This window comes from Bombina bombina, chromosome 5, assembly GCF_027579735.1.
Source record: "Bombina bombina isolate aBomBom1 chromosome 5, aBomBom1.pri, whole genome shotgun sequence".
Classification (NCBI taxonomy): domain Eukaryota; kingdom Metazoa; phylum Chordata; class Amphibia; order Anura; family Bombinatoridae; genus Bombina; species Bombina bombina.
The window spans coordinates 578,692,567-578,719,502 of record NC_069503.1 but is presented as its reverse complement, the minus strand read 5'-3'; the positions used below and the strand labels follow the sequence as shown (position 1 = coordinate 578,719,502).

The following is a 26,936-nucleotide window of genomic DNA, read 5'->3' as shown; positions in this document are numbered from 1 at the left end:
CTGGGGTAGGCGGAGCCTAGGAGGGATCATGTGACCAGCTTTGCTGGGCTCTTTGCCATTTCCTGTTGGGGAAGAGAATATCCCACAAGTAAGGATGACGCCGTGGACCGGACACACCGTTGGAGAAAGAAATTTATCAGGTAAACATAAATTCTGTTTTCCACCTTGGCTAAACTATTCCTATTGAGGATAGTTGTGCTTTCAAAGACCCTATGGATAAGAAATTGAGGGTCTTCTTAAGAAGATCTATGTTCATCAGGGGTTGCTATTGCAACCAGCGGCCTGCATTGTTATGGTTACAAGTGCGGCTGCTTATTGGTTTGATGCTCTGGAAGAGTCTCTTAAAACTGAGACTTCTTTGGAAGAGATACAGGATAGAATTAAAGCTCTTAAATAAGCTAATTCATTTTATTATGGATGCTTCTCTGCAGATTACCAAATTGGCAGCTAAGAATTCGGGTTTTTCCATCTTAGCACGCAGAGCCTTATGGTTGAAATCTTGGTTTGCGGATGTGTCATCCAAGTCTAAGCTTCTGGTTATTCCTTACAAGCGGAAGACCCTGTTCGGTCCTGACTTGAAGGAAATTATTTCTGACTTGGAACCCATTCAGTCTTGGAACAAGGGGAAGCAATCATAGAAACCCTCAGCTGAGTCTGTCAGCATGAAGGGTCTGCCCCCGGTCTGGGATCGGATCAAGTAGGGGCAGACTTTCTCTTTTTTTGTCAAGAGTGTATACGACATGTCCCAGATCCTTGGGTTGTGGACATAGTATCTTAGGGATACAAAATAGAATTCAAATCTTGCCCTCCCAAGGGCAGATTTCTCCTCTCCAGATTATCTAAATACCAGGTTAAAAGAGAGGCATTCTTGGACTGGACCTTTACTCCCTGGGAGTGATTGTTCCAGTTCCACTAAGGGAACAGGGTCTAGGATTATATTCAAATCTGTTTGTTGTTCCCAAGAAAGAGGGAACTTTTGACCCATTTTAGACCTGAAGTGTCAGCAAATTTCTCAGGGTACTGTCCTTCAAAATGGAAACCATTCGTTCCATTCTTCCTTTGGTTCAAGAGGGTCAGTTCATAACGACCATAGACCTGAAGGACGCGTATCTTCATGTTCCCGTTCACTGGGATAATCACAAGTTTCTGAGATTTGCTTTTCTAGAACAGCACTTTCAGTTTGTGGCTCTTCCGTTTGGCCTTGCCACAGCTCCCAGAATTTTCTCAAAGGTTTTTTTTTGGGGGGGGGGGCTCTCTTGGCAGTGGTCAGTTCTCAGGGATTTGCAGTGGTGCCCTACCTGGACAACATATTGGTTCAGGCACCTTCTTTTCATCAAGCAAACTCTTATACATAGATCTTGTTGTCTTTTCTATGTTCCCACAGATGGAAAGTGAATCTGGAGAAGAGTTCCCTTGTCCCAGCTACAAGGGTGGTTTTCTTAGGGACCATCATAGATTCCCTTTCTATGAAAAAATTTTTTGATGGAGGTCAGAAAATCCAAAGTCCTTGCCTGTCTCTACAGTTTACTGTTCGGCCATCAGTAGCTCTATGTATGGAGGTAATTGGTCTGATGGTCGCTTCAATGGACATCATTCCCTTTGCTCAAATCCTTTTTGAGAGCTCTGCAATTATGCATGCTCAGACAATGGAACAGAGACCATTCAGATCTGTCTCAAAGGATAGATCTAGATCAGTCGATAAGAGACTCTCTTACTTGGTGGCTTTCTCAGGAGCATCTGCTTCCGGAGACCTTCCTGGATGAACGCAACTACGGACACCAGCCTGATAGGCTGGGGTGTAGTCTGGGACTCGTTAATGGCACAGACTATGGATTCGGGATGAGACTGCTCTCCCCATAAACATCTTGGAGTTGAGAGCGATTTACAATGCTCTGATGGCTTGGCCTCAGTTGTCCTTAGCCCGGTTTATCAGGTTCCAATCAGACAATATCACCTCAGTGACTTACATCAACCACCAGGGAGGAACTCGGAGTTGCTTAGCCATGAGGGAGGTATCTCAGATTATTCAGTGGGCGGAAGCTCACAATTGTTTTTCTGCCATCCACATTCCAGGAGTGGACAACAGGGAGGCGGATTTCCTGAGCAGACAGACATTTCATCCCGGGGAGTGGGCTCTCCATCTGGAGGTGTTTTCCAGGTTAACCCTCAATTGGGTGGTGCCGGAGTTGGATCTGATGGCGTCTCGGCAGAACACCAAGCTTCCAAGGTACGGTTTAAGGTTAAGAGATCCACAGGCACCTCTGATAGATGCTCTGGCGGTTCCTTGGAATTTCAATCTAGCATACCCGTTTCCTCCGTTTGCGCTCCTTCCACAAGTCATTGCTTGTATCAAATAGGAGAGAGCGTCGGTTATTCTAATAGCTCCTGCATGGCCTTGCAGAATCTGGTATGCAGACCTGGTGAAGATGTCATCTCTTCCACCTTGGAGGTTACCTCTGAGGAAGGACCTTCAAACTCAGGGTGCATTCCTCCATCCAAATCTCATTTCTCTGAAGCTGACTGCTTGGAGATTGAACGCTTAGTCAGTCATTGAGACTATGATTCAGGCTTGCAAGCCTGTCACTCGAAAAATGTTCCATAAAGTATGGCGTAAATACCTTTTTTATTGGTGTGAATCTAAAGGCTACTCTTGGAGTAGTGTCAGGATTCCTAGGATTTTGTCTTTTCTCCAGTAAGGTCTGGAGAAAGGGTTGTCGGCCAGTTCTCAGAAAGGTCAGATTTCTGCATATTTTTTTTTACAAAAGCGTCTGGCGGATTTGCCAGATGTTCAATCTTTTTGTCAGGCCCTGGTCAGAATCAGGCCTGTGTTTAAACATGTTGCTCCTTTTTGGAGCCTTAACCTTGTTCTTAAAGTTTTGCAGCAGACTCCGTTTCAGCCAATGCATTCCATAGATATTAAGCTGTTATCTTGGAAGGTTTTGTTTCTTATTGCTATTTCTACTGCTCGGAGAATTTCAGAACTCTCAGCTTTGCAGTATGATTCTCCTTATCTTATCTTTCATGCTGATAAGGCGGTTCTTTGTACTAAATTGGGGTTTCTCCCTAAAGTGGTTTCTGATAGAGAAGGAACAACAATTTCCTGAATAATATTTCTATGTCCTTATCCTCCTCATAAGGAACATCTGTTGCACAACTTGGATGTTGTGCGTGCTCTAAAATTCTACCTACAGGCGACTAAACATTTTCGCCAGTCTTCTGTCCTGTTTGATTCTCAGGAAAGCATAAGGGTCAGAAGGCTACTGCTACTTCTCTTTCCCTCTGGTTGAGAAGTATGACTCGTTTTGCTTATGAGACTTCTGGACAGCAGCCTCCTGAGAGAATTACAGCTCATTCAACTAGGGCTGTCTCCTCTTCTTGGGCTTTCAAAAATGAAGCTTCTGTGGAATAGATTTGCAAGGCTGCAACTTGGTCCTCTGCATACTTTCTAAAAAATTTTACAAATGTGATACTTTTGCCTCGGCTGAGGCCTCTTTTTTGGGAGAAAGGTTCTTCAAGCGGTGGTGCCTTCTGTTTAGGTCTGCCTGTCTTGTTTTGCCTCCCTTTTCATTCAGTGTCCTCTAGCTTGGGTATTGGTTTCCACTAGTAATTGGAATGATTTTGTGGACTCTCCATGTCTTGGGAAAGAAAACAAAATTTATGCTTACTTGATAAATTTCTTTCCGGAGATGGAGAGTCCACGGCCCCACCCTTAATTAGACACTTATTTTTTACTAAACCTCAGGCACCTCTACTTTATTGTATTTAGGAGCTGTAATGAATGTTTTCTCTTGCAGTATTACACAGAAGGTGAGCCCATTAAACAAAGACTCTGTTTTGCACAGGAATGGCTCATAGAAACCTTAGCATGCAACTTTTTGTTTAACACGCTTGGAGAGCAATTTTTTATTGCAACAATAGCAGTTTTTTATTGCAGTTATTATACTTGTATTTAATGATGTGTTTATTTCTTTTTACAGAACCTAATTATCCTCCAAAACAACTATTTCCCATTTCCTCAGAGCCCCGATTCAATGCCAGGGGGCCAAATCCTAATCCAAGACAACCTTGGTCAGCTCGGCCTGCATCGAATATACCTAAGGACCCATGGTTAAATCAGATGCCTCCCACCTTTAAAATGGACTCCTCCTTCCAACCAAGAATGCTCGCACCATCTGTATCTCCAGATTTGTCCAGGTCTGTACCTCCAGGCTTCCCCTTTGGCAAAAATGAAATCACTGAAAAGTTTTTTGAAAGCATAAAAAACATGGATGTGTCTGAGGTGAATTCTACATTGAACAAGATAGCTGCCACCAACCCAGCTTTCAGAGGTAAACTCAATAGATTCATGTTCACTGTGGTTTTCACATTGGTACATAATCCAGCAAAGATATGAATTAATGTAAATTTGTAGATAAACAGTATCTGCATTATTCTGGGTTTAGTTCCTGCCATAAACTCAATCAAGATTATAATCTTAAACATCATAAACTTAGTTGAATCTATTTTCAAGCCGTCTTATTGGCAACCATTTTGATTATTTTTAAATGTATTTTTGATAGTCACTTTTCAGTGGAATGTAGTTTTATTTATTTAAATATGAATGATGGTCTACCATACTTTCTCTTAACACTTTGCTCAACTGTTTCCAGTCTAGCTTCTGCCACTTTAACCATCGGCAGAAACCTGTCACTGCGACAGCCATTTATGGCCTGATTACAAGTGGAGCACAATTGATAGTGCAGGTCCATATCAAGACCTTGAGCTGAGAATAGGGGACAATCTATTATTACAAGTGAATGGTAAAAAAAAAAAAAACAACCAGATAATCTTAAAGTGGCTGACTTTTTTTTTGTATTATTAAGCGTGCCCTACATTTTCAATGAACATTGTAGGGTACGTTATCGCTTATGTTACAAATGGTGAGTCGTGTTGTGCTCGAGACCTGAAGTAAAGTCTTGAATATATGTATTGCAAAACACATGTATAATATATTAAAATAACATTTCACATATATATTTCACCCAATTCTGTTTTCTTTTGCTAGCTTTCAATTTTTACTTATCCCGGTAAACAACGGTCTTCAAAAACTGAACTTCTCTTTACTGCTCCTTACCCCAGAAATCTCTCTTACTGTGGGGGTTCTATACTTAAAACCCAGATCCATTTGACTCTGTATTTTCCTTAACACCACATATTCAACTGCAACTACAAAACACGTCATGCTAACACTCTCTGCCTCTTCATTATTCAACCTGTAAATTGTTTTGAATGCAGTCATTTTGCAATGCAATTAATAACTTCATTTAAGTTTTAATTTGGTAACTCACTGCACTTTATTTTTCTGTTTGGTCAATTATTCAAATTACTTATCCTTGATTTGTGATTTGCCTCCTAATACATTAACCCTGGTTTGTTTGTTTTTCTCTTTTGTAGGAATCCATGTTCCAAGCGTGATTAAGTACTTGACTGAAACAGGAAAGCTAAATCCTACACGTTAACACAGAACTGAAGCATTTCTTTAGGAATCAATATCCCAAATACCAAGAAAAATTAAACAGATATTTTGCATTGCATTGTTTTTTTACCATTTGATTTGAAAATAGTTTTTTTTTTTTTCATTTAAATAAAATGTGAATTTTGTTGAAACTTTCTAAAAAAGAAAAGTCTGACTGCTGACTTTTGTGAAGGCAGTCATTCACCATAAAAAATGCATAATTATTTTAAATGGCAAGTCATGTTACAGTACCTTCAAGTAAAATAGAATTTCTGTTAAAATAGAAATGTAATACATTTTTTCTGTTTAACTATTTGGTGTGCATTTTATAGTTTGAAGTGGCCACCACCATTTTACTTTAATGTAGGTATAGAAACGTGTCTCTGTGCTCTAAATATTTAAAATTATATTTTTAAATAATCAGACATTTTTGTAGGGAACATACTTGCTTGCATACTCTGAGCACTCACTATGTAAACCAGAGTGTTTATCAGTTTGATAATGGTGATGCATATACCTAACACATTTTCCTTTTTGGCTAAGTGATTTTGAGCGTTAGGGTTCTAATAAATTTGTTTAAAAAAAATAGCTCCCTAAAATGTCATAGATGGTTTAAAAAGTATTCATAATTAAACCTGTATACTATTAGGTTATCGTTTGTAGTATTGCTAAAATACTGTTTTGGCTGAAATGTATCTGTTATATTTTTTTTCTCCAACAATTTCTGCTTGCGAATAAGGACCAGTGGTAGTGTATGTATATGTGTGTGTGCATGTATATATATATGTATATATATATATGTGTGTATATATATATATATATATATATATATATATATATATATATATATATATATATATATATATATATACACACACACACACTAGCAATGTGAAAATACCATAATATACTTTGATGTAAATTAACAGTCTCCTTATAAATTACTTTATGGCTTCTTTCTGTAATAGACTGAGAAAAACAAGAATATTCACATTAAAAATATTCTGTAAAATAATTGTGTTCAATGATTTTCTTAAATTTCTTATACAAAACTAATAAAGTTAGCTGCCTTGAAAAGGGATACATATCAATGCCTTTTTTGTGTGATTTACGGTCTGTTTTAGGTTTGTCCAAACTATGGTCCATAATGTGGTCCTCCCAAATTATTTTATCCAGTGTTAATTATCTACTATCTTTGTGTTGGGGGAAAAAATCCCCTTAATTTTATATTAGCTATATGTTGTTCAAGCAACAAATATATACTGGTGTAGATGTAGGAAACTAGTAATTAAAGAATACTATGAGTGTGCATCTTTCTGGATCTGTGCAATAAAACAAGCAAATAAACTGTCAGGCAGACATCAACATGTGTATGGGGGGTGGGGGGGAATAAATTAAATATTATCGGTTTGTTCAAATGTTGTTCTAAATCTATAAGTACAAAACCTTTTTTTATTTATAGTAGTTCTTAAACTGCTTACCATCCCTCCAAGTAAAAATTAAACTGTAAATGGCCTATTTTAAAAGGTTCGACACCCTTCTCTACTCTCTTGGATGTCAGAGTTTTTATTTTACTTTTTTGTATTTGCTAAATAAGTAGTAAGCCTTGGTAACAATGCTGATGTATTTTGTCTAATTCTAAATTTTTCTGAGAGTCGGGAGTTGCAGTCAGGATATTATATGATTTCATCTAGAAACAGATTCACAAAATGCAAATCGGGCAGTCAGGGAGAATTCAGAGCTCCCCAGCTAGCTCACCACAAATCAGATACTCTCGATTGTCAAGGTTACTGCTCGTGTGCTATGACTAGTCCCTCAGTGATTGATAGCAAACACACCATCCAGGACTCTAAATACTGTTATAAACCTGTCTAAAGATAAGGGGCTTCTTTATTAATATATTTAAAACCAAAGCTGAACGCATTTCGCAATACACCAGTTTTGCTTCTTCATGCAGAATAACATAAGCACACATCTCCATCTTATATATGCAAAAACAAATTACAATTCAATTAACGTTCATAAATATTCATGACAAACGTGTGTACATGTTTATAAGTGGTTAAATAGCGGTACTTATTCATGTTGATGAATCAATCCAAAATATCTATCCCAAAGACATCAGCTTGTAGTGCCATATTGGTGACGTATTTTCATGCCACCTGATGTAAACAGTTTGAACCTTACTGATAATCTTGTTCTTGCCCCCATCGGCCTGTAACAGCAAACCAGTGATGTATTTTTGCGCTACCATGTGTACATGGGGGCGCTCACTGATTGGGTCCTGTTCCTGTCACATCAACAAGTGCCCCCCTCACCATTGTGGTGTGCGTTCTATTAGATACACAACTTTCCCACGTGGGTCAGAATTACTTAACCTCATTGGCCACTTGTACTTAGGGTTGCCACCGGTCACTTAAAATATAGAACACTTATGTTACACATGCTGCAAGGTGTGCAGGGAGGAATATGAATAGCGTTGTCCAGAAACACAATATATGTTCCACCCTGCAGCATGTGTAACTCATAAGTGTCCAGGAAAACATGGCTGAGGTGGCAACCCTACTTGTTCTCTAACCCCTCCATTATGATCTCATTGTATATGTATGGTTATATAAAAAAATTAATTCATGTACATGAATATCGTTGTGACATTAATAGGTAGTAGTTTACATACTATTAAGCAAAATTACCACCTAAATAAGAAAAGGAAAATGTTGCTGTATATTAGCGTTGCAGAATCTATTGGCGCTCTACAAATGACCAGTGATAATAAATAATATCAAGATACATACAATTCATAGCTGTTTAATAAAAATCCAACACCGCCCTATCTCCCTTATTAACATAGATATCAAATTTTATGCCAAGATCTTAACCATTAGATTGAGCCCTTTACTTCCTAAAGTCGTCCATAGAGATCAAGTAGGATTTGTTATCAATAGGCAAGGTACAGATAGCACAAGAAGGCTGTTGCACATCTCCAAAACACACAAAAAGGAGCTACCTCTGCTAACCCTGTCATTCGAAGATGAAAAAGCGTTCGTCGGGGTACACTGGTATTATATGTGGGCAGTTCTAGAAACATTTGGACTCCCAGATACTTTTTGTATGGCAGTGCAGACCTTATATTCTAACCCAACGGCCAGAGTTCGCGGATTAGGGTTTTGCTCCCAATCATTTAGGCTATCCAACGGGACTAGGCAGGAATGTCCACTCCCCCCCCCCCCCTACTTTTCGTTCTAACCATTGGCTGCCGCTATCCACAAAAACTCAGATATCAAAGGTCTTTATCTCCATGGTACACTCCACAAACTAAGCTTCTTTGTAGATGACCTCACGGTTTTTCTTAACTCCTCTCTACTGGCCCTCTTCAATCTCTTTGATCTGTTTGGCACCCTATCATTCTACAAGCTGAATGTAGAGAAAACAGAAGTCTACCTTCTTAACCTCTCTGAGAAACAGATTAAAGCTTTACAAATTAAGTACCACTTTAAATGGAACAAAGAAGGCATCAAACACCTGGGAGTCCACTTATCCCATGATTTATCTAAGGTGATTACGATGAACCATCACGATCTACTACCCACCTTTTAAACACAACCTAACACTACCCAAATACAGAAAAGTCTCATGGATAGGCAGAATATCAGCTTTTAAAATGATGCTACTACCTAAACTCACCTACCTTTTACACTATTTACTCCTAAAACTCCGTCCAGCCCTTATAGATATCTACCAATCCTCCTTAATTCTTATGAGTGGGCAAACTCTCGCCCCCATATATCGCGACACATCTTACAAACTCCGATAGATAAGGGTGGCCTCAGCTACCACAACATCAAACTTTATTACGAAGCAGCAATGTTATCTCACATTTCTGCCTGCGGTACCTCAAGCAAACACCCAAGATGTTATGACCTTGAACAAGCCTCTCTCCCACATGACATTTTACTGTATACATTAGATATTTATTATATGGAAATAAGATCGGGATATAATTTTTTGCAGCACGGTGCATTGTATTAGTAATGATTTTCTTTTCTCTTGTAAGATGTATCGAGTCCACGGATTCATCCTTTACTTGTGGGATATTCTCCTTCCCAACAGGAAGTGGCAAAGAGAGCACACAGCAGAGCTGTCCATATAGCTCCCCCTCTAGCTCCACCCCCCAGTCATTCTCTTTGCCGGCTCTAAGCAATCGGAAGGGTAAAGTGAATGTGGTGTTAGAAATGTAGTTTTTATTTTCTACAAGCAAAAGTTTATTTTAAATGGTGCCGGTGTGTACTATTTACTCTCTAACAGAAAGGAGATGAAGATTTCTGCATTGAGGAAGATGATTTTAGCATGTTGTAACTAAAATCCACTGCTGTTCCCACAAAGGACTGAGGAGTACAAGAAAACTTCAGTTGGGGGGAACGGTTTGCAGGTTATGCTGCAAAAAGGTATGTTCAGTCATTTATTTCTAGACAAGACTGTGATAATGCTAGAAAGGACTGATAATATCCCCATGAGGGAAGGGTAAGCTGTATTCAGAAACTAAGTATGGAATTTTAAGCTTACATAACAGGGCTAGTTTATGCTGGTTGACACTACTTTCATGGCAAACGGTTTTTATTGAAAATTTTGTTTCTTTGAGACACTTTGAAGGTTCCTTTGGGTTTCTTTCAGGGGTGGTTACCCACATGGCTAATATTAAAACACTTTGGAGTGTTTCTTTAGGCCTCACAAGCACCGTAGTGAGGTGGGAGGGGCCTAATTTTGCGCCTCTGTTGCGCAGTTATATTTGACTAGAAGTTCAGGCTGTTTCACATGGAGGGTCTTGCTGCAGTTTGAGGGCCTATAAGAAGCTTTTCTTTCATGTAATTAACAAGAGTCCATGAGCTAGTGACGTATGGGATATACATTCCTACCAGGAGGGGCAAAGTTTCCCAAACCTTAAAATGCCTATAAATACACCCCTCACCACACCCACAAATCAGTTTTACAAACTTTGCCTCCAAGGGAGGTGGTGAAGTAAGTTTGTGCTAGATTCTACGTTGATATGCGCTCCGCAGCAAGTTGGAGCCCGGTTTTCCTCTCAGCGTGCAGTGAATGTCAGAGGGATGTGAAGAGAGTATTGCCTATTGAATGCAGTGATCTCCTTCTACGGGGTCTATTTCATAAGGTTCTCTGTTATCGGTCGTAGAGATTCATCTCTTACCTCCCTTTTCAGATCGACGATATACTCTTATATTTACCATTACCTCTACTGATTCTCGTTTCAGTACTGGTTTGGCTTTCTACAAACATGTAGATGAGTGTCCTGGGGTAAGTAAGTCTTATTTTCTGTGACACTCTAAGCTATGGTTGGGCACTTTATTTATAAAGTTCTAAATATATGTATTCAAACATTTATTTGCCTTGACTCAGAATGTTCAACTTTCCTTATTTTCAGACAGTCTGTTTCATATTTGGGATTATGCATTGAATTATCATATTTTTCTTACCTCAAAAATTTGACTTTTTTCCCTGTGGGCTGTTAGGCTCGCGGGGGCTGAAAATGCTTCATTTTATTGCGTCATTCTTGGCGCGGACTTTTTTGGCGCAAAAATTCTTTTCCGTTTCCGGCGTCATACGTGTCGCCGGAAGTTACGTCATTTTTTGACGTTATTTTGCGCCAAAAATGTCGGCGTTCCGGATGTGGCGTCATTTTTGGCGCCATTTTTGGCGCCAAATAATGTGGGCGTCTTATTTGGCGCTAAAAAATATGGGCGTCGCTTTTGTCTCCACATTATTTCAGTCTCATTTTTCATTGCTTCTGGTTGCTAGAAGCTTGATATTTGGCATTCTTTCCCATTCCTGAAACTGTCTTATAAGGAATTTGATCTATTTTGCTTTATATGTTGTTTTTTCTCTTACATATTGCAAGATGTCTCACGTTGCATCTGAGCCAGAAGATACTACAGGAAAATCACTGCCTGCTGGATCTACCAAAGCTAAGTGTATCTGCTGTAAATTTTTGGTAGCTATTCCTCCAGCTGTTGTTTGTAATAATTGTCATGACAAACTTGTTAAAGCAGATAATATTTCCTTTAGTAATGTACCATTGCCTGTTGCAGTTCCCTCAACATCTAAGGTGCAGAATGTTCCTGATAACATAAGAGATTTTGTTTCTGAATCCATAAAGAAGGCTTTGTCTGTTATTTCTCCTTCTAGTAAACGTAAAAAGTCTTTTAAATCTTCTCTCTCTACAGATGAATTTTTAAATGAACACCATCATTCTGATTCTTTGGACTCTTCTGGTTCAGAGGATTCTATCTCAGAGATTGATGCTGATAAATCTTCATATTTATTTAAGATGGAATTTATTCGCTCTTTACTTAAAGAAGTACTAATTGCTTTAGAAATAGAGGATTCTAGTCCTCTTGATACTAATTCTATACGTTTGGATAAGGTTTTTAAAGCTCCTGCGGTTATTCCAGAAGTTTTTCCTGTTCCTAATGCTATTTCTGCAGTGATTTCCAAAGAATGGGATAAATTGGGTAATTCATTTACTCCTTCTAAACGTTTTAAGCAATTATATCCTGTTCCGCCTGACAGGTTAGAATTTTGGGACAAAATCCCTAAAGTTGATGGGGCTATTTCTACCCTTGCTAAACGTACTACCATTCCTACGTCAGATGGTACCTCGTTTAAGGATCCTTTAGATAGAAAAATTGAATCCTTTCTAAGAAAAGCTTATCTGTGTTCAGGTAATCTTCTTAGACCTGCTATATCATTGGCTGATGTTGCTGCAGCTTCAACTTTTTGGTTGGAAACCCTAGCGCAACAAGTAGCAAATCGTGATTCTCATGATATTATTATTCTTCTTCAGCATGCTAATAATTTTATCTGTGATGCCATTTTTGATATTATTAGAGTTGATGTTAGGTTTATGTCTCTAGCTATCTTAGCCAGAAGAGCTTTATGGCTTAAGACTTGGAATGCTGATATGGCTTCTAAATCAACTCTACTTTCCATTTCTTTCCAGGGAAACAAATTATTTGGTTCTCAGTTGGATTCTATTATTTCAACTGTTACTGGTGGGAAAGGAACTTTTTTACCACAGGATAAAAAATCTAAAGGTAAAAACAGGGCTAACAATCGTTTTCGTTCCTTTCGTTTCAACAAAGAACAAAAGCCTGATCCTTCGTCCTCAGGAGCAGTATCAGTTTGGAAACCATCTCCAGTCTGGAATAAATCCAAGCCTGCTAGAAAGGCAAAGCCTGCTTCTAAGTTCACATGAAGGTACGGCCCTCATTCCAGTTCAGCTGGTAGGGGGCAGGTTACGTTTTTTCAAAGAAATTTGGATCAATTCTGTTCACAATCTTTGGATTCAGAGCATTGTTTCAGAAGGGTACAGAATTGGTTTCAAGATGAGACCTCCTGCAAAGAGATTTTTTCTTTCCCGTGTCCCAGTAAATCCAGTGAAAGCTCAAGCATTTCTGAATTGTGTTTCAGATCTAGAGTTGGCTGGAGTAATTATGCCAGTTCCAATTCCGGAACAGGGGATGGGGTTTTATTCAAATCTCTTCATTGTACCAAAGAAGGAGAATTCCTTCAGACCAGTTCTGGATCTAAAATTATTGAATCGTTATGTAAGGATACCAACGTTCAAGATGGTAACTGTAAGGACTATATTGCCTTTTGTTCAGCAAGGGAATTATATGTCCACAATAGATTTACAGGATGCATATCTGCATATTCCGATTCATCCAGATCATTTTCAGTTCCTGAGATTCTCTTTTCTAGACAAGCATTACCAATTTGTGGCTCTACCGTTTGGCCTTGCTACAGCTCCGAGAATTTTCACAAAGATTCTCGGTGCCCTTCTGTCTGTAATCAGAGAACAGGGTATTGTGGTATTTCCTTATTTGGACGATATCTTGGTACTTGCTCAGTCTTTACATTTAGCAGAGTCTCATACGAATCGACTTGTGTTGTTTCTTCAAGATCATGGTTGGAGGATCAATTTACCAAAAAGTTCTTTGATTCCTCAAACAAGGGTAACCTTTCTGGGTTTCCAGATAGATTCAGTGTCCATGACTCTGTCTTTAACAGACAAGAGACGTCTAAAATTGATTACAGCTTGTCGAAACCTTCAGTCTCAATCATTCCCTTCGGTAGCCTTATGCATGGAAATTCTAGGTCTTATGGCTGCTGCATCGGACGCGATCCCCTTTGCTCGTTTTCACATGCGACCTCTTCAGCTCTGTATGCTGAACCAATGGTGCAGGGATTACACGAAGATATATCAATTAATATCTTTAAAACCGATTGTTCGACACTCTCTAACGTGGTGGACAGATCACCATCGTTTAATTCAGGGGGCTTCTTTTGTTCTTCCGACCTGGACTGTAATTTCAACAGATGCAAGTCTCACAGGTTGGGGAGCTGTGTGGGGATCTCTGACAGCACAGGGAGTTTGGGAATCTCAGGAGGTGAGATTACCGATCAATATTTTGGAACTCCGTGCAATTTTCAGAGCTCTTCAGTTTTGGCCTCTTCTGAAGAGAGAATCGTTCATTTTCAGACAGACAATGTCACAACTGTGGCATACATCAATCATCAAGGAGGGACTCACAGTCCTCTGGCTATGAAAGAAGTATCTCGAATTTTGGTTTGGGCGGAATCCAGCTCCTGTCTAATCTCTGCGGTTCATATCCCAGGTGTAGACAATTGGGAAGCGGATTATCTCAGTCGCCAAACGTTGCATCCGGGCGAATGGTCTCTTCACCCAGAGGTATTTCTTCAGATTGTTCAAATGTGGGGGCTTCCAGAGATAGATCTGATGGCCTCTCATCTAAACAAGAAACTTCCCAGGTATCTGTCCAGATCCCGGGATCCTCAGGCGGAGGCAGTGGATGCATTATCACTTCCTTGGAAGTATCATCCTGCCTATATCTTTCCGCCTCTAGTTCTTCTTCCAAGAGTAATCTCCAAGATTCTGAGGGAATGCTCGTTTGTTCTGCTAATAGCTCCGGCATGGCCTCACAGGTTTTGGTATGCGGATCTTGTCCGGATGGCATCTTGCCAACCATGGACTCTTCCGTTAAGACCAGACCTTCTGTCGCAAGGTCCTTTTTTCCATCCGGATCTGAAATCCTTAAATTTAAAGGTATGGAGATTGAACGCTTGATTCTTAGTCAAAGAGGTTTCTCTGACTCTGTGATTGATACTATGTTACAGGCTCGTAAATCTGTATCTAGAGAGATATATTATAGAGTCTGGAAGACTTATATTTCTTGGTGTCTTACTCATCATTTTTCTTGGTATTCTTTTAGAATTCCGAGAATATTACAATTTCTTCAGGATGGTTTAGATAAGGGTTTGTCCGCAAGTTCCTTGAAAGGACAAATCTCTGCTCTTTCTGTTCTTTTTCACAGAAAGATTGCTATTCTTCCTGATATTCATTGTTTTGTACAAGCTTTGGTTCGTATAAAACCTGTCATTAAATCAATTTCTCCTCCATGGAGTTTGAATTTGGTTCTGGGAGCTCTTCAAGCTCCTCCGTTTGAACCTATGCATTCATTGGACATTAAATTGCTTTCTTGGAAAGTTTTGTTCCTTTTGGCCATCTCTTCTGCCAGAAGAGTTTCTGAATTATCTGCTCTTTCTTGTGAGTCTCCTTTTCTGATTTTTCATCAGGATAAGGCGGTGTTGCGAACTTCTTTTGAATTTTTACCTAAGGTTGTGAATTCCAACAACATTAGTAGAGAAATCGTGGTTCCTTCATTATGTCCTAATCCTAAGAATTCTAAGGAGAAATCGTTACATTCTTTGGATGTTGTTAGAGCTTTGAAATATTATGTTGAAGCTACTAAATCTTTCCGAAAGACTTCTAGTCTATTTGTCATCTTTTCTGGTTCTAGAAAAGGCCAGAAAGCTTCTGCCATTTCTTTGGCATCCTGGTTGAAATCTTTAATTCATCTTGCCTATGTTAAATCGGGTAAGACTCCGCCTCAGAGGATTACAGCTCATTCTACTAGGTCAGTTTCTACTTCCTGGGCGTTTAGGAATGAAGCTTCAGTTGATCAGATTTGCAAAGCAGCGACTTGGTCCTCTTTGCATACTTTTACTAAATTCTACCATTTTGATGTATTCTCTTCTTCTGAAGCAGTTTTTGGTAGAAAGGTACTTCAGGCAGTGGTTTCGGTTTGAATCTTCTGCTTATGTTTTTCATTAAACTTTATTTTGGGTGTGGATTATTTTCAGCAGGAATTGGCTGTCTTTATTTTATCCCTCCCTCTCTAGTGACTCTTGTGTGGAAAGATCCACATCTTGGGTATTCATTATCCCATACGTCACTAGCTCATGGACTCTTGTTAATTACATGAAAGAAAACATAATTTATGTAAGAACTTACCTGATAAATTCATTTCTTTCATATTAACAAGAGTCCATGAGGCCCACCCTTTTTTGTGGTGGTTATGATTTTTTTGTATAAAGCACAATTATTCCAATTCCTTATTTTATATGCTTCGCACTTTTTTCTTATCACCCCACTTCTTGGCTATTCGTTAAACTGATTTGTGGGTGTGGTGAGGGGTGTATTTATAGGCATTTTAAGGTTTGGGAAACTTTGCCCCTCCTGGTAGGAATGTATATCCCATACGTCACTAGCTCATGGACTCTTGTTAATATGAAAGAAATGAATTTATCAGGTAAGTTCTTACATAAATTATGTTTTTCCCCACAAATCTGGTTCCTAAGGGAAGGTAGGGCCTCAGCAGAGCTGTGGCAAGGTGCTGAACGTTTTTTAACCGTTTTTTTTGGCTTACTGTCGATCCGGTTTGGGCATTAAGGGGTTAATCGTTTTTATTGCTAGTGGTGCAATCTTACTAATGCTTTAGGTACATACTGTAAAAATTTCGAAAAGTTTGCTGCATTTTTCACTGTTTTGCAAAATTGTGTGCCTTTTTTATCTCTTAAAGGCACAGTAACGTTTTTTTCAAAGTGTGTTTTTACTTGATTAAAGCGATTTCCAAGCCTGCTTGTTTTACTACTCGTCTGTTAAACATGTCTGACACCAAGGAAAATCCTAGTTTAATGTGTTTAGAAGCCATGGTGGAACCCCCTCTCAGATGTGTCCCACTTGTACTGATATGTCTATACACTTTAAAGATCATATTGTTACACTTAAAAATGTGGCCCAAGATGATTCTCAGACAGAAGGTAACGAGGTTAGCCCGTCAACCTCTCCCCAAGTGTCACAACCAGTTACGCCCGCTCAAACGACGCCTAGCACCTCTAGTGCGTCTAACTCTTTTACCTTGCAAGATTTGGCGGCAGTTATGAATAATACCGTCTCAGAGTTCTTATCTAAACTGCCCGTGTTACCTGCAAAGCGTGATAGCTCTGTTTTAAGAACAGATAATGAGCATTCTGACGCTTTAGTAGCCGTATCCGATATACCCTCACAACGCTCTGAAGTTGGGGCGAGGGATGTGCTGTCTGAGGGAGAAATTTCCGATTCAGGAAAGGTTTCTCCTCAGACAGATTCAGATATATTGGCTTTAAAATTTAAACTATAACACCTCCGCTTATTGCTCAGGGAGGTATTACTCTGGATGACTGCAACCCTATGGTGGTTCCAGAGAAATTGTGTAAGATGGACAAGTATCTAGAAGTTCCTGTTTACACTGATGTGTTCCCGGTCCCTAAGAGGATTGCGGATATCGTTACTAGGGAGTGGGATAGACCAGGTATTCCCTTTGTTCCCCCTCCTGTTTTTAAGAAAATGTTCCCCATATCTGACCCCATGCGGGACTCGTGGCAGACGGTCCCTAAGGTGGAGGGGGCTATTTCTTCACTTGCTAAACGCACAACCATACCAATTGAAGACAGTTGTGCTTTTAAAGACCCTATGGATAAAAAATTAGAGGGTTTACTTAAGAAAATTTTTGTTCAACAAGGTTTTCTTCTCCAACCTATTGCGTGCATTGTTCCTGTAACTACTGCAGCTGCTTTCTGGTTCGAGGCACTGGAAGATGCGCTCCAGACGGAGACCTCATATGAGGACATTATGGACAGAATTAAGGCTCTTAAGCTGGCTAATTCTTTTATCACAGATGCCGCTTTCCAACTAGCTAAGTTAGCGGCAAAGAATTCAGGTTTCGCCATTTTAGCGCGCAGGGCGCTATGGCTAAAGTCCTGGCCGGCCGATGTGTCGTCAAAATCCAAACTCTTGAACATCCCTTTCAAAGGAAAGACCCTCTTCGAGCCTGAATTGAAAGGGATTATTTCAGAAATCACTGGGGGAAAAGGCCATGCTCTCCCTCAGGACAAGTCCTTTAAGATAAAGAACAAACAAGAGGGTAACGCTTCGCAACCCAGGTCAGCCTGGAAACCTTACCAGGGCTGGAACAAGGGTAAACAGGCCAAGAAGCCTGCAGCTGCTTCCAAGACAGCATGATGGGGTAGCTCCAGATCCGGGACCGGATCTAGTAGGGGGCAGACTCTCTCTCTTTGCTCAGGCCTGGGCAAGAGACGTACACAATCCCTGGGCCTTAGAGATTGTATCCCAGGGATATCTTCTAGAATTCAAGGACTCCCCTCCAAGGGGAAGGTTCCACATTTCTCGTCTGTCTACAGACCAGATAAAGAAAGAGGCGTTCTTACGCTGTGTAGAAGACCTACATACAATGGGTGTGATCCACCCAGTTCCAGTTGCGGAACAAGGGCTGGGTTTTTACTCAAACCTGTTTGTGGTTCCCAAGAAAGAAGGAACTTTCAGACTAATCCTGGATTTCAAAATTCTAAACAAATTCCTCAGAGTCCCATCATTCAAGATGGAGACCATTCGGACAATCTTGTCAATGATCCAGGAGGGTCAATATATGACTACCGTGGATCTAAAGGATGTGTATCTGCACATTCCTATCCACAAAGATCATCACCAGTTTCTCAGGTTCGCCTTTCTGGACAAGCATTACCAATTTGTGGCTCTTCCTTTCTGGTTGGCCACTGCTCCCAGAATTTTCACAAAGGTGCTAGGGCCCCTCCTGGTGGTTCTAAGACCGCGGGGCATAGCAGTGGCGCCTTATCTAGACGACATCTTAATTCAAGCGTCGACTTTCCAAAGAGCCAAATCTCACACAGAAATTGTATTGGCCTTTCTGAGGTCTCACGGGTGGAAGGTGAACCTCAAAAAGAGTTCTCTCTCCCCCCTCACAAGAGTTTCCTTCCTAGGAACTCTAATAGACTCGGTAGAAATGAAAATATTTCTGACGGAGGTCAGAAAGTTAAAACTCTTAACCACTTGCCGAGCCCTTCATTCCATTCCTCGGCCATCTGTAGCTCAGTGCATGGAGAAAATCGGGCTAATGTAAGCGGCAATGGACATAGTCCCTTTTGCACGGATACACCTCAGACCACTGCAACTATGCATGCTCAAACAGTGGAATGGGGATTATGCAGATTTGTCTCCTCAAATACAGCTGGACCAGGAGACCAGAGATTCTCTTCTCTGGTGGTGGTCTCAGGATCACCTGTCTCAGGGAATGTGTTTCCGCAGACCAGAGTGGATCATCGTAACGACCGACGCCAGTCTGTTGGGCTGGGGTGCAGTCTGGGACTCCCTGAAAGCTCAGGGCTTATGGTCTCGGGAAGAAGCTCTTCTCCCGATAAACATTCTGGAACTGAGGGCGATATTCAATGCGCTCCAGGCATGGCCTCAGCTAGCTGCGGCCAAATTCATCAGATTTCAGTCGGACAACATCACGACTGTAGCTTACGTCAATCATCAAGGGGGAACAAGGAGTTCCCTAGAAATGATGAAAGTAACAAAAATAATCAGGTGGGCGGAGGATCACTCTTGCCATCTCTCAGCAATTCACATCCCAGGAGTAGACAACTGGGAGGCGGATTTTCTAAGTCGTCAGACTTTTCACCCGGGGGAGTGGGAACTCCACCCGGAGGTATTTGCTCAGCTGACTCGGCTATGGGGCACTCCAGAATTGGATCTGATGGCGTCCCGTCAGAACACCAAGCTTCCTCTTTACGGGTCCAGATCCCGGGATCCCCAGGCGGTGCTGATAGATGCTCTAGCAGCGCCTTGGTCCTTCAATCTGGCCTATGTTTTTCCACCGTTTCCTCTCCTCCCTCGTCTGGTTGCCAGAATCAAGCAGGAGAGGGCTTCGGTGATTCTAATAGCGCCTGCAGGACCTGGTATGCAGACCTAGTGGACATGTCATCTGTTCCACCATGGACACTACCAATGAGGCAGGACCTTCTAATATAAGGTCCTTTCAAACATCCAAATCTAATTTCTCCAACATAGGTGTGTCCGGTCCACGGCGTCATCCTTACTTGTGGGATATTCTCTTCCCCAACAGGAAATGGCAAAGAGCCCAGCAAAGCTGGTCACATGATCCCTCCTAGGCTCCGCCTTCCCCAGTCATTCTCTTTGCCGTTGCACAGGCAACATCTCCACGGAGATGGCTAAGAGTTTTTTGGTGTTTAAATGTAGTTTTTATTCTTCAATCAAGAGTTTGTTATTTTAAAATAGTGCTGGTATGTACTATTTACTCTGAAACAGAAAAGAGATGAAGATTTCTGTTTGTAAGAGGAAAATGATTTTAGCAACCGTTACTAAAATCGATGGCTGTTTCCACACAGGACTGTTGAGATGAATTAACTTCAGTTGGGGGAAACAGTGAGCAGACTTTTGCTGCTTGAGGTATGACACATTTCTAACAAGACTTGGTAATGCTGGAAGCTGTCATTTTCCCTATGGGATCCGGTAAGCCATTTTCTTAGTTTAAAATATAAGAATAAAGGGCTTCACAAGGGCTTTAAAGACTGGTAGACATTTTTCTGGGCTAAAACGATTACTTTATAAGCATATTTAATGGTTTATAACTTTGAAGAGTTATTTTAATCTTGGGAATTCTGTTAAAAAAACGGCAGGCACTGTATTGGACACCTTTTTCACTGGGGGCCTTTTCTAGTCATAGGCAGAGCCTCATTTTCGCGCCACTAATGCGCAGTTGTTTTTGAGAAGCAAGGCATGCAGATGCATGTGTGAGGAGCTCAGATCCACTGAAAAAGCTTATTGAAGGCGTCATTTGGTATCGTATTCCCCTCTGGGCTTGGTTGGGTCTCAGCAAAGCAGATACCAGGGACTGTATAGGGGTTAAATGTAAAAACGGCTCCGGTTCCGTTATTTTAAGAGTTAAAGCTTTCAAATTTGGTGTGCAATACTTTTAAGGCTTTAAGACACTGTGGTGAAATTTTGGTGAATTTTGAACAATTCCTTCATACTTTTGCACATATTCAGTAATAAAGTGTGTTCAGTTTAAAATTTAAAGTGACAGTAACGGTTTTATTTTAAAACGTTTTTTGTGCTTTGTTATCAAGTTTATGCCTATTAACATGTCTGAACCATCAGATAGACGATGTTCTGTATGTTCGGAAGCCAAGGTTCCTCTCCATTTAAATATATGTGATGAATGTGACAAACAAAGTAGGGACAATGATGCCACTGATAATAATGTTGCCCAAAATGATTCCTTAAGTGAGGGGAGTAAGCATGGTACTGCATCATCTCCTTCTATGTCTACACCAGTCTTGCCCACTCAGGAGGTCCCTAGTTCATCTAGTGCGCCAATCCTCCTTACTATGCAACAATTAACGGCTGTAATGGATAATTCTATTAAAAACATTTTAGCCAAAATGCCCACTTATCAGCGAAAGCGCGGCTGCTCTGTTTTAGATACTGAAGAGCATGAGGACGCTGATGATAATGGTTCTGACATGCCCTTACACCAGTCTGAAGGGGCCAGGGAGGTTTTGTCTGAGGGAGAAATTTCAGATTCAGGAAAAATTTCTCAACAAGCTGAACCTGACGTTATTACATTCAAATTTAAATTGGAACATCTCCGCGCTCTGCTTAAGGAGGTGTTATCTACTCTGGATGATTGTGACAATTTGGTCATTCCAGAGAAATTATGTAAGATGGACAAGTTCCTAGAGGTCCCGGTGCCCCCCGAAGCTTTTCCTATACCCAAGCGGGTGGCGGACATTGTAAATAAAGAATGGGAAAGGCCCGGCATACCTTTTGTCCCTCCCCCTATATTTAAGAAATTATTTCCTATGGTCGACCCCAGGAAGGACTTATGGCAGACAGTCCCCAAGGTCGAGGGGGCGGTTTCTACTCTAAACAAACGCACCACTATCCCTATAGAAGATAGTTGTGCTTTCAAAGATCCTATGGATAAAAAATTAGAGGGTTTGCTTAAAAAGATGTTTGTTCAGCAAGGTTAACTTCTACAACCAATTTCATGCATTGTTCCTGTCACTACAGCAGCGTGTTTCTGGTTCGAAGAACTAGAAAAGTCGCTCAATAAAGCATCTTCTTATGAGGAGGTTATGGACAGAGTTCAAGCACTTAAATTGGCTAACTCTTTTACCTTAGACGCCACTTTGCAATTAGCTAGATTAGCGGCGAAAAATTCAGGTTTTGCTATTGTGGTGCGCAGAGCGCTTTGGCTAAAGTCTTGGTCAGCGGATGTGTCCTCCAAGAACAAATTGCTTAACATCCCTTTCAAGGGGAAAACGCTGTTTGGCCCTGACTTGAAAGAGATTATTTCAGACATCACTGGGGGAAAGGGCCACGCCCTTCCTCAGGATAGGTCTTTTAAGGCTAAAAATAAAACAAATTTTCGTCCCTTTCGCAGAAACGGACCAGCCTCAAATTCTACATCCTCTAAGCAAGAGGGTAATTCTTCTCAAACCAAGCCAGCCTGGAGACCGATGCAAGGCTGGAACAAAGGTAAGCAGGCCAAGAAGCCTGCTACCGCTACTAAGACAGCATGAGATGCTGGCCCCCGATCCGGGACCGGATCTGGTGGGGGGCAGACTCTCTCTCTTCGCTCAGGCTTGGGCAAGAGATGTTCAGGATCCTTGGGCACTAGAAATAGTTTCTCAAGGTTATCTCCTGGAATTCAAGGAACTACCCCCAAGGGGAAGGTTCCACAGGTCTCAATTGTCTTCAGACCAAATAAAAAGACAGGCATTCTTACATTGTGTAGAAGACCTGTTAAAAATGGGAGTGATTCATCCTGTTCCATTAGGAGAACAAGGGATGGGGTTTTACTCCAATCTGTTCATAGTTCCCAAAAAAGAGGGAACATTCAGGCCAATTTTGGATCTCAAGATCCTAAACAAATTAGCCACTGCTCCAAGAATTTTCACAAAGGTACTAGGGTCCCTTCTAGCGGTGCTAAGGCCAAGGGGCATTGCAGTAGTACCTTACTTGGACGACATACTGATTCAAGCGTCGTCTCTGCCACAAGAAAAGGCTCATACGGACATTGTCCTAGCCTTTCTCAGATCTCACGGGTGGAAAGTGAACGTAGAAAAAAGTTCTCTATTCCCGTCAACAAGAGTTCCCTTCTTGGGAACAATAATAGACTCCTTAGAAATGAAGATTTTTCTGACAGAGGCCAGAAAATCAAAACTTCTAAGCTCTTGTCAAGTACTTCATTCTGTTCTTCTTCCTTCCATAGCGCAGTGCATGGAAGTAATAGGTTTGATGGTTGCGGCAATGGACATAGTTCCTTTTGCGCGAATTCATCTAAGACCATTACAACTGTGCATGCTCAGACAGTGGAATGGGGATTATACAGACTTGTCCCCGACGATCCAAGTAGATCAGAGGACCAGAGATTCACTCCGTTGGTGGCTGACCCTGGACAACCTGTCTCAAGGGATGAGCTTCCGCAGACCAGAGTGGGTCATTGTCACGACCGACGCCAGTCTGGTGGGCTGGGGCGCGGTCTGGAAACCCCTGAAAGCTCAGGGTCTATGGTCTCGGGAAGAATCTCTTCTCCCGATAAACATTCTGGAACTGAGAGCGATATTCAATGCTCTCAAGGCTTGGCCTCAACTAGCAAAGGCCAAATTCATAAGGTTTCAATCAGACAACATGACGACTGTTGCATATATCAACCATCAGGGGGGAACAAGGAGTTCCCTGGCGATGGAAGAAGTGACCAAAGTAATTCAATGGGCGGAGATTCACTCCTGCCACTTGTCTGCAATCCACATCCCAGGAGTGGAAAATTGGGAAGCGGATTTTCTGAGTCGTCAGACATTTCATCCGGGGGAGTGGGAACTCCATCCGGAAATCTTTGCCCACATAACTCAATTATGGGGCATTCCAGACATGGATCTGATGGCATCTCGTCAGAACTTCAAGGTTCCTTGCTACGGGTCCAGATCCAGGGATCCCAAGGCGACTCTAGTAGATGCACTAGTAGCGCCCTGGACCTTCAACCTAGCTTATGTATTCCCACCGTTTCCTCTCATTCCCAGGCTGGTAGCCAGGATCAATCAGGAGAGGGCTTCGGTGATCTTGATAGCTCCTGCGTGGCCACGCAGAACTTGGTATGCAGACCTGGTGAATATGTCATCGGCTCCACCATGGAAGCTACCTTTGAGACGGGACCTTCTTGTTCAAGGTCCGTTCGAACATCCGAATCTGGCCTCACTCCAACTGACTGCTTGGAGATTGAACGCTTGATTTTATCAAAGCGTGGGTTCTCAGATTCTGTCATTGATACTCTTATTCAGGCTAGAAAGCCTGTAACTAGAAAGATTTACCATAAAGTATGGAAAAAATATATCTGTTGGTGCGAATCGAAAGGATTCCCATGGAACAAGATAAAAATTCCTAAGATTCTATCCTTTCTACAAGAGGGTTTGGAGAAAGGATTATCTGCAAGTTCTTTGAAGGGACAGATTTCTGCTTTATCTGTTTTACTTCACAAAAAGCTGGCGGCTGTGCCAGATGTTCAAGCTTTTGTTCAGGCTCTGGTTAGAATCAAGCCTGTTTACAAACCTTTGACTCCTCCTTGGAGTCTCAATTTAGTTCTTTCAGTTCTTCAAGGGGTTCTGTTTGAACCCTTACATTCCGTAGATATTGTTATTATCTTGGAAAGTTTTGTTTTTGGTTGCAATTTCTTCTGCTAGAAGAGTTTCAGAGTTATCTGCTCTGCAGTGTTCTCCTCCTTATCTGGTGTTCCATGCAGATAAGGTGGTTTTGCGTACTAAACCTGGTTTTCTTCCGAAAGTTGTTTCTAACAAAAATATTAACCAGGAGATAGTTGTGCCTTCTTTGTGTCCGAATCCAGTTTCAAAGAAGGAACGTTTGTTGCACAATTTGGATGTAGTTCGTGCTCTAAAATTCTATTTAGAGGCTACAAAGGATTTCAGACAAACATCTTCCTTGTTTGTTGTTTATTCTGGTAAAAGGAGAGGTCAAAAAGCAACTTCTACCTCTCTCTCTTTTTGGCTTAAAAGCATCATCCGATTGGCTTATGAGACTGCCGGACGGCAGCCTCCTGAAAGAATCACAGCTCATTCCACTAGGGCTGTGGCTTCCACATGGGCCTTCAAGAACGAGGCTTCTGTTGATCAGATATGTAAGGCAGCGACTTGGTCTTCACTGCACACTTTTACCAAATTTTACAAATTTGATACTTTTGCTTCTTCTGAGGCTATTTTTGGGAGAAAGGTTTTGCAAGCCGTGGTGCCTTCCATCTAGGTGACCTGATTTGCTCCCTCCCATCATCCGTGTCCTAAAGCTTTGGTATTGGTTCCCACAAGTAAGGATGACGCCGTGGACCGGACACACCTATGTTGGAGAAAACAGAATTTATGCTTACCTGATAAATTACTTTCTCCAACGGTGTGTCCGGTCCATGGCCCGCCCTGGTTTTTTAATCAGGTCTGATGAATTATTTTCTCTAACTACAGTCACCACGGTATCATATGATTTCTCCTATGCATATTCCTCCTTTACGTCGGTCGAATGACTGGGGAAGGCGGAGCCTAGGAGGGATCATGTGACCAGCTTTGCTGGGCTCTTTGCCATTTCCTGTTGGGGAAGAGAATATCCCACAAGTAAGGATGACGCCGTGGACCGGACACACCGTTGGAGAAAGTAATTTATCAGGTAAGCATAAATTCTGTTTTCTCTGCGTCTGACTGCTTGGAGATTGAACGCCTAATTCTATCAAAGCGTGGTTTCTCTGAGTCGGTTATTGATACCCTGATTCATGATAGAATGCCTGTCACCAGGAAAATCTGCCATAAGATTTGGCGAAAATATCTTTTTTGGTGCGAATCCAAGGGTTACTCATGGAGTAAGATTAGGATTCCCAGGATATTGTCCTTTCTCCAAGAAGGATTGGAGAAAGGATTATTAGCTATTTCCTTATAAGGACAGATATCTGCTTTGACTATTCTTTTACACAAACGTCTGGCAGAGGTACCAGACGTTCAAGCGTTTAGTCAGGCTTTAGTCAGAATCAAGCCTGTTTATAGACCTGTGGCTCCGCCATGGAGTCTGAATTTAGTTCTTTCAGTTCTGCAAGGGGTTCCGTTTGAACCTTTACATTCCATAGATATTAAGTTATTATCTTGGAAAGTTTTGTTTTTGCTAGCTATCTCTTCTGCTCGACGAGTTTCAGAGTTATCTGCTTTACAGTGTGATTCACCTTACCTGGTTTTCCATGCAGATAAGGTAGTTTTGCGTACCAAACCCGGTTTTCTTTCTAAGGTTGTGTCTAATAAGAATATTAACCAGGAAATTGTTGTTCCTTCTCTGTGTCCTAATCCTCCTTCGAAGAAGGAACGTCTGTTACATAATCTTGATGTGGTTCGTGCATTAAAGTTCTTTTTACAAGCAACTAAGGATTTCAGACAAACAACTTCATTGTTTATCTATTCTGGTAAGAGGAGAGGTCAGAAGGCGACTGCTACCTCTCTTTCCTTTTGGCTGAAAAGCATCATCCGTTTGGCCTATGAGACTGCTGGCCAGCAGCCTCCCGAAACAATTACTGCTCATTCTACCAGAGCAGTAGCTTCCACATGGGCTTTTAAAAATGAGGCTTCTGTTGAACAGATTTGTAAGGCAGTGACTTGGTCTTCGCTGCATACTTTTTCCAAATTTTACAAATTCGATACTTTTGCTTCTTCTGAGGCTATTTTTGGGAGAAAGGTTTTACAAGCAGTGGTGCCTTCCGTTTAGGGTACCTGTCTTGTTCCCTCCCTTCATCCGTGTCCTAAAGCTTTGGTATTGGTATGCCACAAGTAAAGGATGAATCCGTGGACTCGATACATCTTACAAGAGAAAACAGAATTTATGCTTACCTGATAAATTACTTTCTCTTGTGATGTATCGAGTCCACAGCCCGCCCTGGCTATTAAGTCAGGTAGTTTTTTTTCTCCAACATTGGTGTGTCCGGTCCACGGCGTCATCCTTACTTGTGGGATATTCTCTTCCCCAACAGGAAATGGCAAAGAGTCCCAGCAAAGCTGGCCATATAGTCCCTCCTAGGCTCCGCCCACCCCAGTCATTCTCTTTGCCGTTGCACAGGCAACATCTCCACGGAGATGGTTAAGAGTTTTTTGG

At 41.3% G+C, this 26,936-nt stretch overlaps 1 protein-coding gene across 1 annotated transcript in view; it reads left to right on the top strand.

The window, feature by feature from the left end:
- The window catches only part of LOC128660606 (mediator of RNA polymerase II transcription subunit 12), a 133,775-nt gene extending 127,194 nt beyond the window's left edge, over nucleotides 1-6,581 (top strand). Inside the window, exons 17-18 of the mRNA XM_053714532.1 lie at nucleotides 3,978-4,328; nucleotides 5,434-6,581. Coding sequence (XP_053570507.1) covers nucleotides 3,978-4,328; nucleotides 5,434-5,498 — 416 coding nt within the window. The 3' untranslated portion in view covers nucleotides 5,499-6,581. The remainder of the gene's footprint in view (nucleotides 1-3,977; nucleotides 4,329-5,433) is intronic.
- The last annotated feature ends 20,355 nt before the right edge of the window (nucleotides 6,582-26,936 follow it).